We start from the raw sequence: 14,448 nt of genomic DNA, 5'->3' as shown, positions 1-14,448 counted from the left end.
ATCATGTGAGTTCGACAAGTCCATGCCTACATCATCAACATCGCCTGGTCACGTCGATACATAAGTCTGGCTTCTCACCTCATTTATGTGAACCATGCGGCCGGTAACTATGGACTCACTCATTGATTGTCACTTTTACTAATTCCGATCTTAAATGCAATCTTTGCATGAGGCATTGTCGAACCATCTCAAACATCAACTCCAAGTTTTGCGACAAGTGTAATATTTGACTCGAGTTGGCTCTGCATCCTTGCATATCAGATAATCGTAATCTACAATAAAAAATTCAATTGTGTGTATAAAAAAAAACCATAAAGAGACAAAAAAAAAAAAAAACTTCAGGATCAAGTGTGTTTCAGTTATTATGTTGTAATCGAAATATGAGTATGAATAGACTTCAATGCATAAAGAGAAGTAGTACATCCGTTTGAATCAATTCTCCAAAGATACATTAACTAGAATGTGTTTAATAATTAAGATATTATCCTTATTGCATTTTACTTTATAAAAGTTTTGATGTATGAAGATAAATATATAAGCATGTATTTTTTTTTTATTCGTATACAATTGTTTGAAGGCGATGACTATCTTAGCGACTAAAAACCTTGACAGATATCAAAAGGTCCAAAAACTTGAATCTGGTCTTATCATTTTTTTAAAAAAAAATTCCTGAAAATATATAAGATCTGATAAATTTTTAATATTTTAATGTGTTATATAATTCTTTATTTCTTAAAACAGATTTATTATTCTATTTTTTTAATTATCCATGATTTGATCATTTAGTCAAAAGGACAAAAAAACATTAAAAAAGCTGCCACTTTAAGATCCTTATCCACCAAGTTAAACTACACAACAAAAAACTTGGGTAAGTTTTTATGGTGAAGTCATATAAAATTTGATTTTAAAATCTTACTGTCAACAACTAACTTTAAGATCTTTCCCAGTTTAATTAACTGATTTATATTCTTCCTCCTTTTTCACTTTAGGCATAAAATAAAAAAGAAACTTGAGCAGTAATGCCTATATTACCAGCTCAATTTGACCAAAAAAAAATCAGTATAATCAGGTAGAGGGAAAAGGGCCATTGAGATTGATAAAGAAGATGAATGTATACAGCTTTATTCATACAAGTAAATAAACTATTTTTACAATTCAAATCCTGATCATATATATATGTACCAACAAGAATACAATTAATTAAGACAGGATATAAATGATGAGCACCTATTTCCAGCTCAATTAAAACACGAATATTGAAACTGCAAGCCTCATTTTATTACATGGTCACGCTTTCTACAAATTAAACAAGTAGAAAATTTCAGAAATCAGAAAGACAACTGGTTACGGATGTAGTGTTTATGGAGAAAAAAAATATATTTATATATTGAACATAGGAGATTGAATTTGCACATTGCCTTTGATTAGCATCTAACCTCATCTTTATCCACCTTTGCTCCATGGTTTAATTACGGCAACGACAATGATAACAACAATTAGTAGAAGAATGATTATGGCTATGCACATCCATTTGCGGGAGTTCTTCTGCAGCTTCTTTGCCTTCTGGAGAGCAACTGTCCCAGATTGGACATGATCCACAGCGCTCGAAACCTATAAGGAAACATATCTAAAATGATTATTATTCTTCATATGGCATTTAATGAACTATAATGATTTTATGATTACCAACTGCAAGTCATCATTTGCTATAATTTAAATATAAAACAACACATATAGTAGTTAACTCAAACTTCATAATCCCAACTCAAAAATAAAAATCTTTCATGACCAGTGTAAGCATAGAATCATTCACATGTCTAAGGTCTCAAGTGGATACAATTTGCTTTTTAAGATTTAGCCCCTATTGCTCCCATCAGGCAATTGTTTATATACAAAATTTTTGGGACAAACATTTCAAAATATCAATTATTAGATTTTTTGTTATCTTTTTTAGGTGACTTATGCAGGAAATTGCCACATGACAGTTTAATGGGAGCAGGAACCTCTGAGGACCCACTCAAAGCCTCTCAAACAAACTTTTTTCATAGGCAAAGTGAGCAAACATGATGGAGGCATGACATTCTGGTCAAGACAATTTAGTTTCAAGGATGAGAGGAACTGCTAATATATACCTGAGATTCAATATTATCCAGAATTTCCCCTTGAGCATCAACCAGAACTGCCATATCAACAAAAATCTACAAAACGATACAAAAGCAAATAAATCCATGTTATTGTCAAAATCTCTACATTTTGCATTTTTAAAGAAAATGTACCAATATCAAGGCCAAATTCTCAAGATGGATAAGTATTTTGCTATTGCCATAATCACACATCAATGATGCAGGCATACTGTTTCTGTACACAAACGAAACATATCTTTGTATGTCTTATGAGACTCCAATATTGCATGAAGCTGTCTCGTACAAAATAAAGTCAAACGATACAAATCAACCAAAATTTACTTAACAGATATTGCAGACCTGATATTCAGACTGCTGCAGTGAAAGTATGACAAGAACAAGCCATATAATGTGCCAACAACACAAAGATTGGAGTAAAAAATGTAGTTGGAACAAGAAGATTTAAAGATGTTTAAAGAGTTGAAAAGATAGTTACAGAGTCATACAAAGTCAGCTAAGATGAAATATATCCATATTTGAAGATGCCTTCAAAAATAGGAAGACAACCGGGTTAGAACAACTAGGACAGTCAATTAGGTACTTTAGGAAACATAATAGAGAGTTACAGAGGTGCCAGCAGAGTTTCAAAGAGATAAAGAGTCTGACTAAGTCAACTAAGATGAAATAATTTCCTACTTAAAGATACCTTCATAATTAGCAAGACAGTTAGCTAGGTAAGAAACATAAACGAACAGGTATATAGCCTGTGAGGAATAGATAGCTAAGAACTCAAATTGGCGACCAGTGTTGTTATGGCTTTGGCATGCTCTATCTGCATCATATAGAATCACCATATAGTGCTCTGGCAGGATGTAAAATAACAAAATAAAGGGACCTTTCAGAAGTCTATGATTCAACAGGTAGCAAAATAATCTATTGATCTTACGATAACTGAATGAAGACTTCAAAATTATCTAAATGACTATAAAAATGACATCTAAGAGAGACAGTGGCCTTTCTAAAATGTTTAGGATGATATACTATTCAATATCTAAAACATTGTTTTGCTTGCTCAAGTTTTTAAAATAGATAAAAACTCTCTGTTCAAGCCACAAGCAATTATAGATAAACATAATTTCTTAGATCAAATTAAAAAGTTTGAAATGGTATGATCTACCTGTTGCAGTTCAAGAAGCTTCCTCTCTAGATCCTTTACAGTGTTATGGCGCTCATGGATTTCAGCAAGTGTGTCCATTACCTGCATTTGGGAGTGAAAAAAATTTGTAAAGTCTAGAAATTTGACACATGGATTAACAAACACCGTAAACAATGAAGTCACTCATTCATTAAGCAGATCAGAAACAAATCAAAACCTACTTGTTGCTGGTTAAGGATCATAGAGATAAAGATATGAAATAAGAAAAAACCTGGCCTCGTCCTTGCTCTTGGATTGCCTTCTGAAATATTTGCTCACTATTTCCTGTCTCTATCAAATGGTCAATTGTCTGTAAAACAAAAAAGTAAAATATTTATTTAATAATTAGCAGCAAAAACCGAGGGACAATTTTTAAGCAATGATATTTACCTCTTCATCGGCTCGATTACCAGTTACTGTTAAAATCCAAAAATAATAAGGATACTTATATAATTACTGCATCATGAAAGGTACAAAAAAATCCAATTCCAAACACTTCATGACATAACTTTATCAAAGATAATTATGGCTAACCTGTAAATACTCTTCTTTCTACAACCTCCCGGTATTCCTGCTTGATTGTTTCCCTCAGAGTCTGCAGGAGAAGAACAGATAGGATTCAAGAATTTGGCAAAGACGTAGAAGATGAAAAAAGGACAAATTAAAAGATATTTATGCAGTTTTAGAGAATATGTCTTGCTACTAAATCGGGATGATGATTCGCTTCAGTGGAGCAACCAAAACGTACAGCCCATCCATTACTTTTGATGATTATGCACTGAAGCTATAATGGAGGAAAATTTCCAGTATTCTTTTAGTTTAATGACAACTTCAAATATGGAAAAAGGTGCACTATGATTCTCTATGCGATGCCTGCAAGTTCCGAAAATAATGGTTTGTCCCAAGCAGACACTAGTCAGGATATGGAGTAGCATCACTGGCACATTGCAAAGTTTCAAAGACCTCATGTATAAGCGTAGCATGTTGATCTGTACTAAAAATGACACCCAGCACATCCCATGCTGGTAGGATGCCAGTAGGATACACAGGAACCAGGTACCATCTCCAGGCACAAAGCCTGAAACATGCCTCATCAGACAGCTTACTGCAGTATGGCATGTCACAGTACAAGACTCATATCACGATGAGGCTCAAGATTTACATGTACTCAGCACATGGCTCGACAATCCTTGATTTAGCATCTGCCCATATAGGTTTAGCATGAAATTTTATATCATAACGAATTTGCATGTGGTGGTATGTCCTCGACAATTAATTGTTGCTTTTAGGGAACCAAAATAAAATCACTAGGGTGCATTTCAATTTTCAACGAACATAAAATGTTTTCATTACATAGGCTTATATATAATTCAAATTCCAGGAATAATTTAGGTAACAAGTTCAAACAAAAACTGGAAAAATCAACTAAATAAATGAATTTCAATCACATTGTTCTCTTTGTTTTTGGTTTCTGCTTAATATCCAAATAGTTCCATGAAAATCTCAAGTTTCATATTAGAAAAATCAGAAGTAGATCCCGGTAGAGGTTTTTGCAATTTTTGCAACATCAAAAATTAAAACAGTCAGAAATGAGCCTTTAAAAAATGAAAAAGATACAACATAACCCTTTTCCTATCTAAATCATTAACCTTTGTCTTTCAGTTAGCTTTGAACTAAGCATATTTCTTTTATTATTTTCATTTTTGGCTTGTTAATAAACTTTTATAGAAGCAGACCAAAAATGAATCTAACAAGCAGAATATCATTTGGAAAATGTGGAAATAAGAACTTACCTGAAATTCAGACATGCGCTCTTTCAACTTCTTTTTCAGTGCTCTGAGTCACATGGTGCTAAGCACATTAGTAACAATCTAATAACACATCCTCAAAACAAAACAAACAAAATCAGGATGTATTTACATAGTGGTTGCAGTTCTGGAACGATCAACACCTGATCCCTTCCCACATCCTGGTTTCTGTCTACTCGCCAAGTTCTATTTAACATATAACAAGCTACAGTCAGTCCTTTGGATGAGAAAGGAAAAGTCAAAATATCCCAAAATGTTATGCAATATTATTAGTAATATACTTCCAGAAACAAAAATGGAATTGAAACTGCTTCTACCACTATGCTGCAAGAAATCTAAATCAACTTAAAGCTTTTCTATAAGCAAGTTAACTTTGACACAGCATCTTATAGGAAAAGGATTTTCCTCTTGGAAAAGAAGTCAAATCATTAAATATCCATATTTTCACCAGTATAAAACTTATAAGTCAAATCATTAGAAGTTGGACCATATAAGAAGTTGTAAAGAATAACATACTTGGACTAGCAAAGAACCATAATTTTTCTTAATAATTATAAGCAGGATACAAATATGAAAGTAAATAATAAAACAGTAACAAAACCAACAAAAAAGAAAAGAAAATCACTTCAAAATAGAAAGAGGTGCTTGAGAAGTTTTCCAGAATTCTAGAACAATTAGGAACAACTATAACTGAGCAAGAAAATTAGATGCTCAACATCAGCATTACTCTTCAATGCAAACTTCTCAAAAATAAGAAGAAAAAAAACACTATGTCTGAAACTAACTGATTTATCAAAAGTTGAATTGAGCATCATAAATACAAAGTAGAAGTACATCTCGGTCCAGTTCTTCGAGTTTTGACTTCGCTAACCGTGCAATTTTTCCCACTTCATCAATATCTTTCTGCATGTGCTGCTTGATTGCTACAGCCAAAAATATGCTCAATTGCAACGATTGTTATGAAGATCAAGTATGATGCATATTCCATAGTGTTCTAACTGTTAATTGATGAAAATTAATTACCTTTCATATCAGATGCCTTTGTAACAGCTTTTGATTTCTCATTTGCAGCCTACAAGTGCCGATAGCAAGCAAATGACATGAGATACAAAGTAATGATTGACTTAAGCAGATATTTCACTAGGAATTAAATCCATAAATTTATAAAACTTCTGAAAAAGAGTAAAAAATAGCTCAGGTTTTATCTACACAAATTTCTAATTAAGCAAATAAGGTTGCAACTTTTGTTCCTGGAAAATTTATACTGAATTAAGAATGAAATTTCTGACATAATAGGGTTCAGACTAGGAACCTATGATTTACTGTACTATCATGCATCATGAAACATTTGCAACATGTTCTATTGAATAATGAATAGAATTAAGTATTTGATCTTTGCTACAGTTGTGAACCGTACTAATATTACAGACTAATTTGAGTTTTCAGGGGAAGATTCTTGATGAAGATTACCATAGCCAGTTAGAGCTTTAAGGACACTGTAGGCTGAGGCAACTTGAGCAAGATGGACATATAGTCAAGAGGAAGGTCAAATGTGATGAAACGCGTACCTGAAGATTCTTGGATAGCTTTGCAAGCTTCTCAATTAGTTTCTCAATTTCTTCAACCTAGCACAAAATGTAACATCATGTTGAAGAATAGTCCAACCATGATTCCAAACATCATAAACTTAATGGTCATAACAATCGGTACCTGCTTAAAAAAACCTTCCAATCCTTGTTCTTCAGCACTCTTTGGATGCTGCAGTCCTGATTCAATGTCTCCATCTCTTGGAGGCTCATCTCGAGGTAGGTCAAAGGAATCCTACCAAAGAGAATGAGATTCATATTCATATTCATATTCATCACTTAGGAAAAGAAAGAGCACAAAAGATTGCAGAAAGAAAACATCAAATCCACAGGAAAAACTAACTTCCAATGCAACCATTAAAATGAGAACTGCATAAGAGTAAGCACAGCTATAGATGTTCATTAACTTAGTTATCAAAATTACAACTTGACCAGCCAAAATGGTAGTATGCTGTCATCAAACTTGATGAACATAAATATTTACAAACATTTATTAATTCCACAACAACCAGAATTGTCTATCCATGATGAGGACTAGGTGCATTCACTTTTCATTAAAAGATATTTAGATCCTTGACAGAAACAAACTAAATACCCATTTGTTCATGATCCACATAATTGTAGACCAAATCAACATATTTGGAAGAAGAATTAATTTATGGTATCCACATTAAAAAAAAATTATCTGTCATTCCCTACAATGACATTTAATTATTAGCTATAGCTTGATGTAAAGAGAAGTGTAATACAAATGGCTTGTGCTTCAAAGGAGGTATCCATAATTAAGAAACAAACTAGAACCATTGTTCAATCTACAGCATGGTTGGTTTAGTTAGACCTAACTAACAAAAGCCTAATCTAGTCCAGTGATTTCAAAAGGCGCTCGCCTAAGCGCTCGGGCAAGGCGAGGTGAGGCCCGAGCGCCTCATTTAATGTCCAGGTGATCCGCTTCAAAGAGGCGTCGCCTGGGCGCTCACCCAAGCCCAAGGGCCAAGCGCTTCGAGCAAGCGCCCAGTTTAAACCAAGCGACCGAACCAACTTTTTAGGTCTAGTTCGGTCGCATTTGCATTAGTTGGTTCTCATTTGCGTCCGGTTCAAACAGCAGCCTCCTAACAGCGACTTAGTTCTCACTATGACTTAGCTTCTCACCTTGGTCTCCTTCTCACACTCTACTGTTAACGGTAGAGAATATTTTAAAATATTAAAATATATCTTTTATATTTTAAATATTTTAATATTTTAAAAAATTAAAATATATATTTATATTTTAATATTTTAGAGAGCCTTGCTTCACTCGGGTGAGTGCCTAGCGCCTCGAGCGTTTTGGGACCTTGGCGCCTAGTGTTTTTTAAATCATTGATCTGATCCTCATAAAAGTAAAATAAAAAAAAAGATATTTAATACATTTAGGTCCTAGAAACTTCTTCTTTTTTATTTTAGTTGAAATATTTTCCAATCCAGTGACCTAATTCGTGACAAACCAAGAAGCCAAAACAGAATATTTCATACATGTAATCACAACCAATGACTAGCAAAGTCCAACTTCATTCTGTTTTACATTTTTAGTTGTACTGGAACTCCTCAAACCTAGTTAATTTACATAGTTTTCATGCTCTTTTAAAAAGAACAAGATAATGATTTAAATTTGAGAGCTGTAACACATTGCAGTATTCCCTCAGTAAATGTTAATAATATAAATATACAATAGAATACTCTAAAACATCATTGCTCAATCAAAGATTATGATATCCCAACCTAAATTGTAATCCTTTTTGTACAGAAACAAATGGATATCTAACTTTGCTTGCTCTGGAAGTTAGAAACTTAACAAACAGGTATTTGAATCTATGTTAACAATGGTCTAAACAAGTCTTGTGTTATAACACAACATATTTCTGTCCATCTCAAAGACAAAAAAGATAAAGTATAACAATCAAGCAAAAGTATCACCTTATTGCAAAATAAGAATTTGTTTTCATTTAAGTCCCAAACAACACTTCAGCACTGCTCAATGCTGGCCGTAATAGACTTAACATATATCACTGGTGAAGGCTTATACTGAAGATGATTAGAGATTTCCTAAAATTTTGAAAAAAATCAGGAAATGATATCATTGGATATAAGCCAACTACTCCCCACATTTTCTATCAATTTCAGTAACATGGATACCGATATCACAAATGAAGTGAGAAACAAGTATATTCTAATGATATCTTAGTGTCTTAGTTAAGTAGAAAATGATTTATGGGTCCAAGCAACAAGCAAAATAAAAGATACATTAGCTATAACAGTTACACATGTATTTATAACAATGTATTTTTGCTCAAAATAAGATCTTTTCCCTTCTTTTACCTTTTCTTGATTTATTGTAGCTATAACAGTTGTCACATTGATATAAATTATCATACACATAGAATATAGGCAGACATATAGATAACAAATCAATTAAAATTTCTCTTTCCATCAAGAAACTTCACTCTTAAATTTCTAACATGTTCTTGCTGCACCTCAGAACATCCACGACGTATTCAGCAGCGATCTTTATTTCCTCTCTAAAGAATCACGTCCAACGAAGTAACTCGAACTCATCCAATAAGAACTCGGCTCCACAACTCCCTTATATTCTTCATAGTACAAACCTAACCCCATACCTACACTAAATCCTGCTCCGTAACCAAACGCAATAGCATAAAAAAGCCAAACTTTCCTCTAATATCAACCAATCCCGGGTTTGTAAGACCCAAAAAGCTCAAAATATATGCCCAGAAAAACAGATGAAAAATACCGAAAGGAGGTTATTCATCCTGCCGGAAGCGATAAACCGATCGCGGAGACGGGCTCGATGCAGCAAAAGATCGGAGGACCACGCGGGATCTGCAGGAGAGGAGATTTACGGCGGGATCCGAGATGGGATCTAATCGAGGAAACAGAGAGGTGAACGCCTTCTCGCTTTCGCCGTCGATTGGGGCGCTTAAGTTGGGACTTCGAGGGATGGTTAAGTTAAACGGCACCCCCAACAAGGCCAGCGGTCCGACGTTGAGGGACCCCAGGCAATGGTGGGATCTTGGCCATTTAAATTGTTCTCGAGGTAGGATTAATGGAGTTCACTAAAGTGTTTTTACAAATCCATCTTTGGAATAACGCATCTGTCATTATAATTTTAATGTTATATATATATATATATATATATATATATATATATATATATATATATATATATATATCGTTCAAAAATAAAATATTAATTAATATGTTCCCTCCAAGCAGTTATATTCACAAGTGGTAACGGTCACGATATATCATAATATTTTATTGTTGAAAAAACTCAAAATTGTCTTCCTTGGAAAAGCAACTACATTTTCAGTCATTTATGTCATGTGAATTAGTACAGCAGAAAATTCTCTAATTTCACATCAAATTCGTCTCGATTCAAATAGTTTCAGATAATTTCACATCAAATTCGTCTCGATTCAAATAGTTTCAGAAAATATTGAAATGAAAAGTAAATCAGAATTTAGAGTGGTTCAGTCAATGAGATCTACATCCATTTTGAATTCCTCCTCCGTCAAGGTCACCGGCATCTACTAAAGGCCTTCCTTCAATAAGCGAAGACCAACCACCTTTTACAGCTCTTTCTCCTTTTGCTGGGTTTAGGAGACAACCCTTACAAGTCTCATTGCTTTTTTTTTTATGGTTACAAGGCTAAGAGAGGGAGGAGGAGAACTTTTCTCTTTTACAATAGTTTTCACACTCCAAACACTTAGAATTTTTTACACATATAATAGTACTTTATTACCCTTTCATGCAGAAAAAATGGTGGGGTATTTATAGGCCCCAATGACTTCAAAAATGGAGCCAAAAAGTGTCTCATCTCGAATTTTTGGGGTACTAGCAATACCACCGTTATTACTGGGCGGTACTACCGCTTGTAGTCTGACACTAAGTGGTACCACCGCTTAACAGAGCTCGGAGACCGAGCTCTGGTGGTACCATCGCCTGACAGGGGCGGTACCACTATCAGCCCTGGCGGTGCCACCGCTGGCCATATTTTCAAGGGCTGAATGGGCTGTTCAATCCGGCCCAATTCAACCATGTTAAGGGCCCAATTGGCCCCTAATTAAGTTAGTGGGATTACCTCTCAATTCTAACTCAATCTACTATCTAACTACAATAACTAAGGCATAATCAAAGCACTCTTGTTTCAGTACGTTAATTGCTCTTCAGGTGAGCTTCCGGCGATCTTCCGACGACCTTCCAACGGACTCTCGGTAATGTTCCGGCAGACTCCCGGCAAGCTACCGGACTTTACGACGATCTTCTTGGCAAGTTTCGACGAGCTTCTTTGGCAAGCTCCTGGACTTCTCAGTTGGTTCCGGCAGAACTTCCAACGAACTGTCACGGACAAAGTTCTAAACAGGATGTTTGATGTAATACTTATGTATGTCCATGTCTTTTTGTTTGTTCATGTTTTGCACAGCATGTAGAGGAATGGTCGAAGGCTTAACAACCCCATTTTAGTTAGATTTAGTGACCTTCTTAAGCTTGTAAATAAATGTTGTCATGTGGACACTTATGAGAGATATTCGGTCTGTAGTGGACCATTTGGACCCTTTGTTGCGTAATCGTTCAGAGCTTGTAAAGTTTGTTTATAATTTGCATTGTCTATGAGGTGTTTTCAGAAATATTTGCTTGTGGATCCCAAGTAAGGCGCTTTCTCTAACCCGTTTTCTCTTTTGTATGTCCTAAGGGACCATGGGAGGTTTCGAGGAGGTTGACCTTTGTGGACGGACACGCAAGAGTGCCACACAACTTAGACAAAACCAGCTAAGTCCGTGATAGATGTGTTGGAAAATCTTAGAGGCGACATCACATGCACAGTGGAAGAACTAGAAAATAAAATCCCCTATTCCCAAAGAGATGTTCGTCATCGTGCAAAGATTGGTGCGCAAAATCTATGAAACTTAAAACTACATATAGAGTAGATTGTGTTATTTAAGGAGATCGTATATCCCTATTTCCTTACAGATCTTTAGGAGAGGATGAAGGAGGTCAAGCATCCTCCTCTCTAGCGATGATCCACACAGTAGGGTTGCGACGACGCTCTTTAAAACTCCAGGCCTGCTTTGAGGTGGAGAGGGGGAGAAGAATAGGAGAGGCAAGCAAAGGCTCTAGCTTATGAGGCTCTGAATCCCTCCTATTTATAGAGGTCCCCTGTCAAACCCTAATGGATCCTCCCCTAGTGGGTATTGGATTTGTATCCAATTACTCAAGCCTTTTTAGATTAGTGGATCTCTATCCAATAATCTCTCATTAGCTCTTATTGGATCTCGTCCATGGGATCCAATAATTCAGGGGCTTATTGGATATCCAATAAGATAAGGGCTCTAGCGGATATCTCATATCTGAATCTCTACTCATCGCAATGCCTACCATATGTGTGTGACCCTCTAGGCCCAATATCGAGCTGGTCGTGAGTCATACCTGTCAGAACTCCTTCTAACTTAGTGAATTATTATCTTTGTAATAATTCACTTGACTCATCGACTACGGACGTACTAGGCCACTATGCCATAGTCCCCAAACGATAAAGGGTAATCCAATCCATTGGACCTGTCTGTCCTTAGTTACTGTGTACTTATAGTCCATCATTCATCTAATATCTCAGAGATCATATATCGAGCATGGTGCTGTCAGACCCATAAGGTTTCTACTCGAGTCTCGCTCTAATCGGATTCTCCCGGAGAACTCTTTCTCTCTCAACCCGAATGATCCTAGCCAAGGATTTGTCTGAGCAAGAACACATGAGATATTTCTCTCATGACGCCGAGAGTGGATGATCATCTATTGACACTCAATAGCCCTCGTAAGGTCGACTATCACTCCCAATGACCAACTGTACTAGATCTGGGACAGCCAAACCTATAAGTCTGGTATCAAAGAGTAGAGCACTCATACAGGACATCCTTGGTGTCTCAAGTCTAAGGACCAGATACACCACTAGGACTACGAAATTGTTGTCTAACAATAAAGCATCATCAACCATCCAGCATTCCGTAAGCGGATCAACAAGTGAACTCATTCTCCAATGAGCATGTACTATATCCCTAGTGTCCCCACACGAGTAGCTATGAGACCAGCTGCATCCATCATATGGATGGGTATACAGCACACTAGTCTGTTCGGTTATCACGATGTCCCTCATGAGTAACCTATGACCAGGATTATTTATGATATGTGTTTAAAGGTGAATTGATCTCATTATCATGATCTCATCATGATCCGATTCCCATTGCACAGATCTAAGGACATCACAATATATACATGCATATATGCAATAGTTAATATAAAGTGATGAATGCCAAAATATAATAAGCAAAAAAGATTATGTGTCAAGTCACACGTGCCATCACTCACGTGATTGGCTTATTGGGCACCTATGACTAGCAATCTCCCACTTGACCTAAAGCCAATCACCTATGTGTTTGATCCCCATCAGACCCCTGTGACGCTCAAAGACAATCTGAGATAATGGCTTTGTTAGTGGATCTGCAATGTTATCTTCGGATTGAACTCTTTCCATTACTACATCTCCTTAGGTCATGATCTCTCCAATAAGTTGGAACCTCGTCAGAACACTTCTGATGAGACCCGGGTTCCCTTATTTGAGTAATCGCCCCATAGTTGTCGCAATATAAGGAAATCAACTCCTCGCTACCTGGCATGACTCTTAGATCTGTGATGAACTTCTTCACCCAGACTCCCTCCATTGCTGCATCTAATGCAGCAATGTACTCCGCCTCTGTGGTCGAGTCAACAGTAGTATCTTGCTTGGAACTCTTCCAACACACTGCTCCTCCATTCAAGGTGTATACATACCCCGAATTCGTCTTGCTATCATCGACATCAGACTAAAAACTTGAGTCTGTGTAGCCTTCAACCTTGAGGCTACTACCTCCATATACTAGTAAAAGATCCTTAGTCATTCTCAAGTACTTAAGGATACACTTTACTGCTTTCCAAGGCTCCAAGCCTAGATCCGCTTGATACCTGCTCGTGACACTCAGAGCATGCGCTATATCAAGCCTAGTACATAGCATGTCATACATGATAGACCTTATCGTTGAGGCATAAGGTATCGTATCCATATTCGCCCTTTCTTTTGGAGTCTTTAGGGCATACTCCTAGAAAGCGATATCCTATGTCTCATCGATATGAGACATCTCTTGGAATTTTTCATGCCAAACCTTTTGACAATGGTTTCTATGTACCTGGACTGGGACAAGCCAAGCATCCTCTTGGATCTGTCTCTATAGATCCGAATACCCAAGATATAGGATGCTTCCCCTAAGTCCTTCATGGAGAAGTGTCTAGATAACCAAGTATTTACTATGGATAGCATTCCTATGTCATTCCCAATGATCAGGATGTCATCAACATATAACACCAAAAAGGTGATAGCGCTCCCACTTACCTTCCTGTACACACAAGGCTCATCTTCGTTCTTAACGAAGTCATAAGATCTGATTGCCTCATCAAATCTTATGTTCCAACTTCGGGAAGCTTGCTTTAGTCCATAAATGGATCTAAGCAACCTGCACACCTTATCTGGGCAGTTCTTGGACACGAATCTCTCAGGTTATATCATATACACCTCCTCCTCAAGGTTCCCATTGAGGAATGCAGGTTTCACATCCATCTGCCAAATCTCATAATCATAGTGTACTGCAATAGCTAAT

The 14,448-nt window shown here is 36.2% G+C and overlaps 1 protein-coding gene across 2 annotated transcripts; it reads right to left on the bottom strand.

The window, feature by feature from the left end:
- Positions 1 to 1,256: 1,256 nt before the first annotated feature.
- Positions 1,257 to 9,702, bottom strand: LOC103992011 (syntaxin-132). Of its 2 annotated transcripts, XM_009411564.3 has the most exons (14): positions 9,498 to 9,702; positions 6,837 to 6,947; positions 6,695 to 6,751; positions 6,150 to 6,198; positions 5,961 to 6,049; positions 5,239 to 5,312; positions 5,112 to 5,154; positions 3,853 to 3,913; positions 3,709 to 3,734; positions 3,551 to 3,628; positions 3,301 to 3,381; positions 2,133 to 2,198; positions 1,437 to 1,611; positions 1,257 to 1,296 (listed from the first exon to the last, which is right to left on the bottom strand). In XM_009411564.3, the coding sequence occupies exons 1-13, from the start codon at positions 9,513 to 9,515 to the stop codon at positions 1,444 to 1,446; spliced, it is 921 nt and encodes a 306-aa protein (XP_009409839.2). In that variant the 5' UTR covers positions 9,516 to 9,702; the 3' UTR covers positions 1,257 to 1,296; positions 1,437 to 1,443. The 2 variants fall into 2 exon arrangements, with proteins under 2 accessions (XP_009409839.2, XP_009409838.2); XM_009411563.3 differs by having other exon boundaries at positions 1,257 to 1,611; positions 9,498 to 9,701.
- Between the last annotated feature and the right edge of the window lie 4,746 nt (positions 9,703 to 14,448).

The sequence above is a fragment of the Musa acuminata genome, chromosome BXJ3-7 (assembly GCF_036884655.1).
Source record: "Musa acuminata AAA Group cultivar baxijiao chromosome BXJ3-7, Cavendish_Baxijiao_AAA, whole genome shotgun sequence".
Lineage (NCBI taxonomy): Eukaryota > Viridiplantae > Streptophyta > Magnoliopsida > Zingiberales > Musaceae > Musa > Musa acuminata.
The sequence above is the reverse complement of the archived record's forward strand: the minus strand, read 5'-3'. Positions and strand labels throughout refer to the sequence as shown.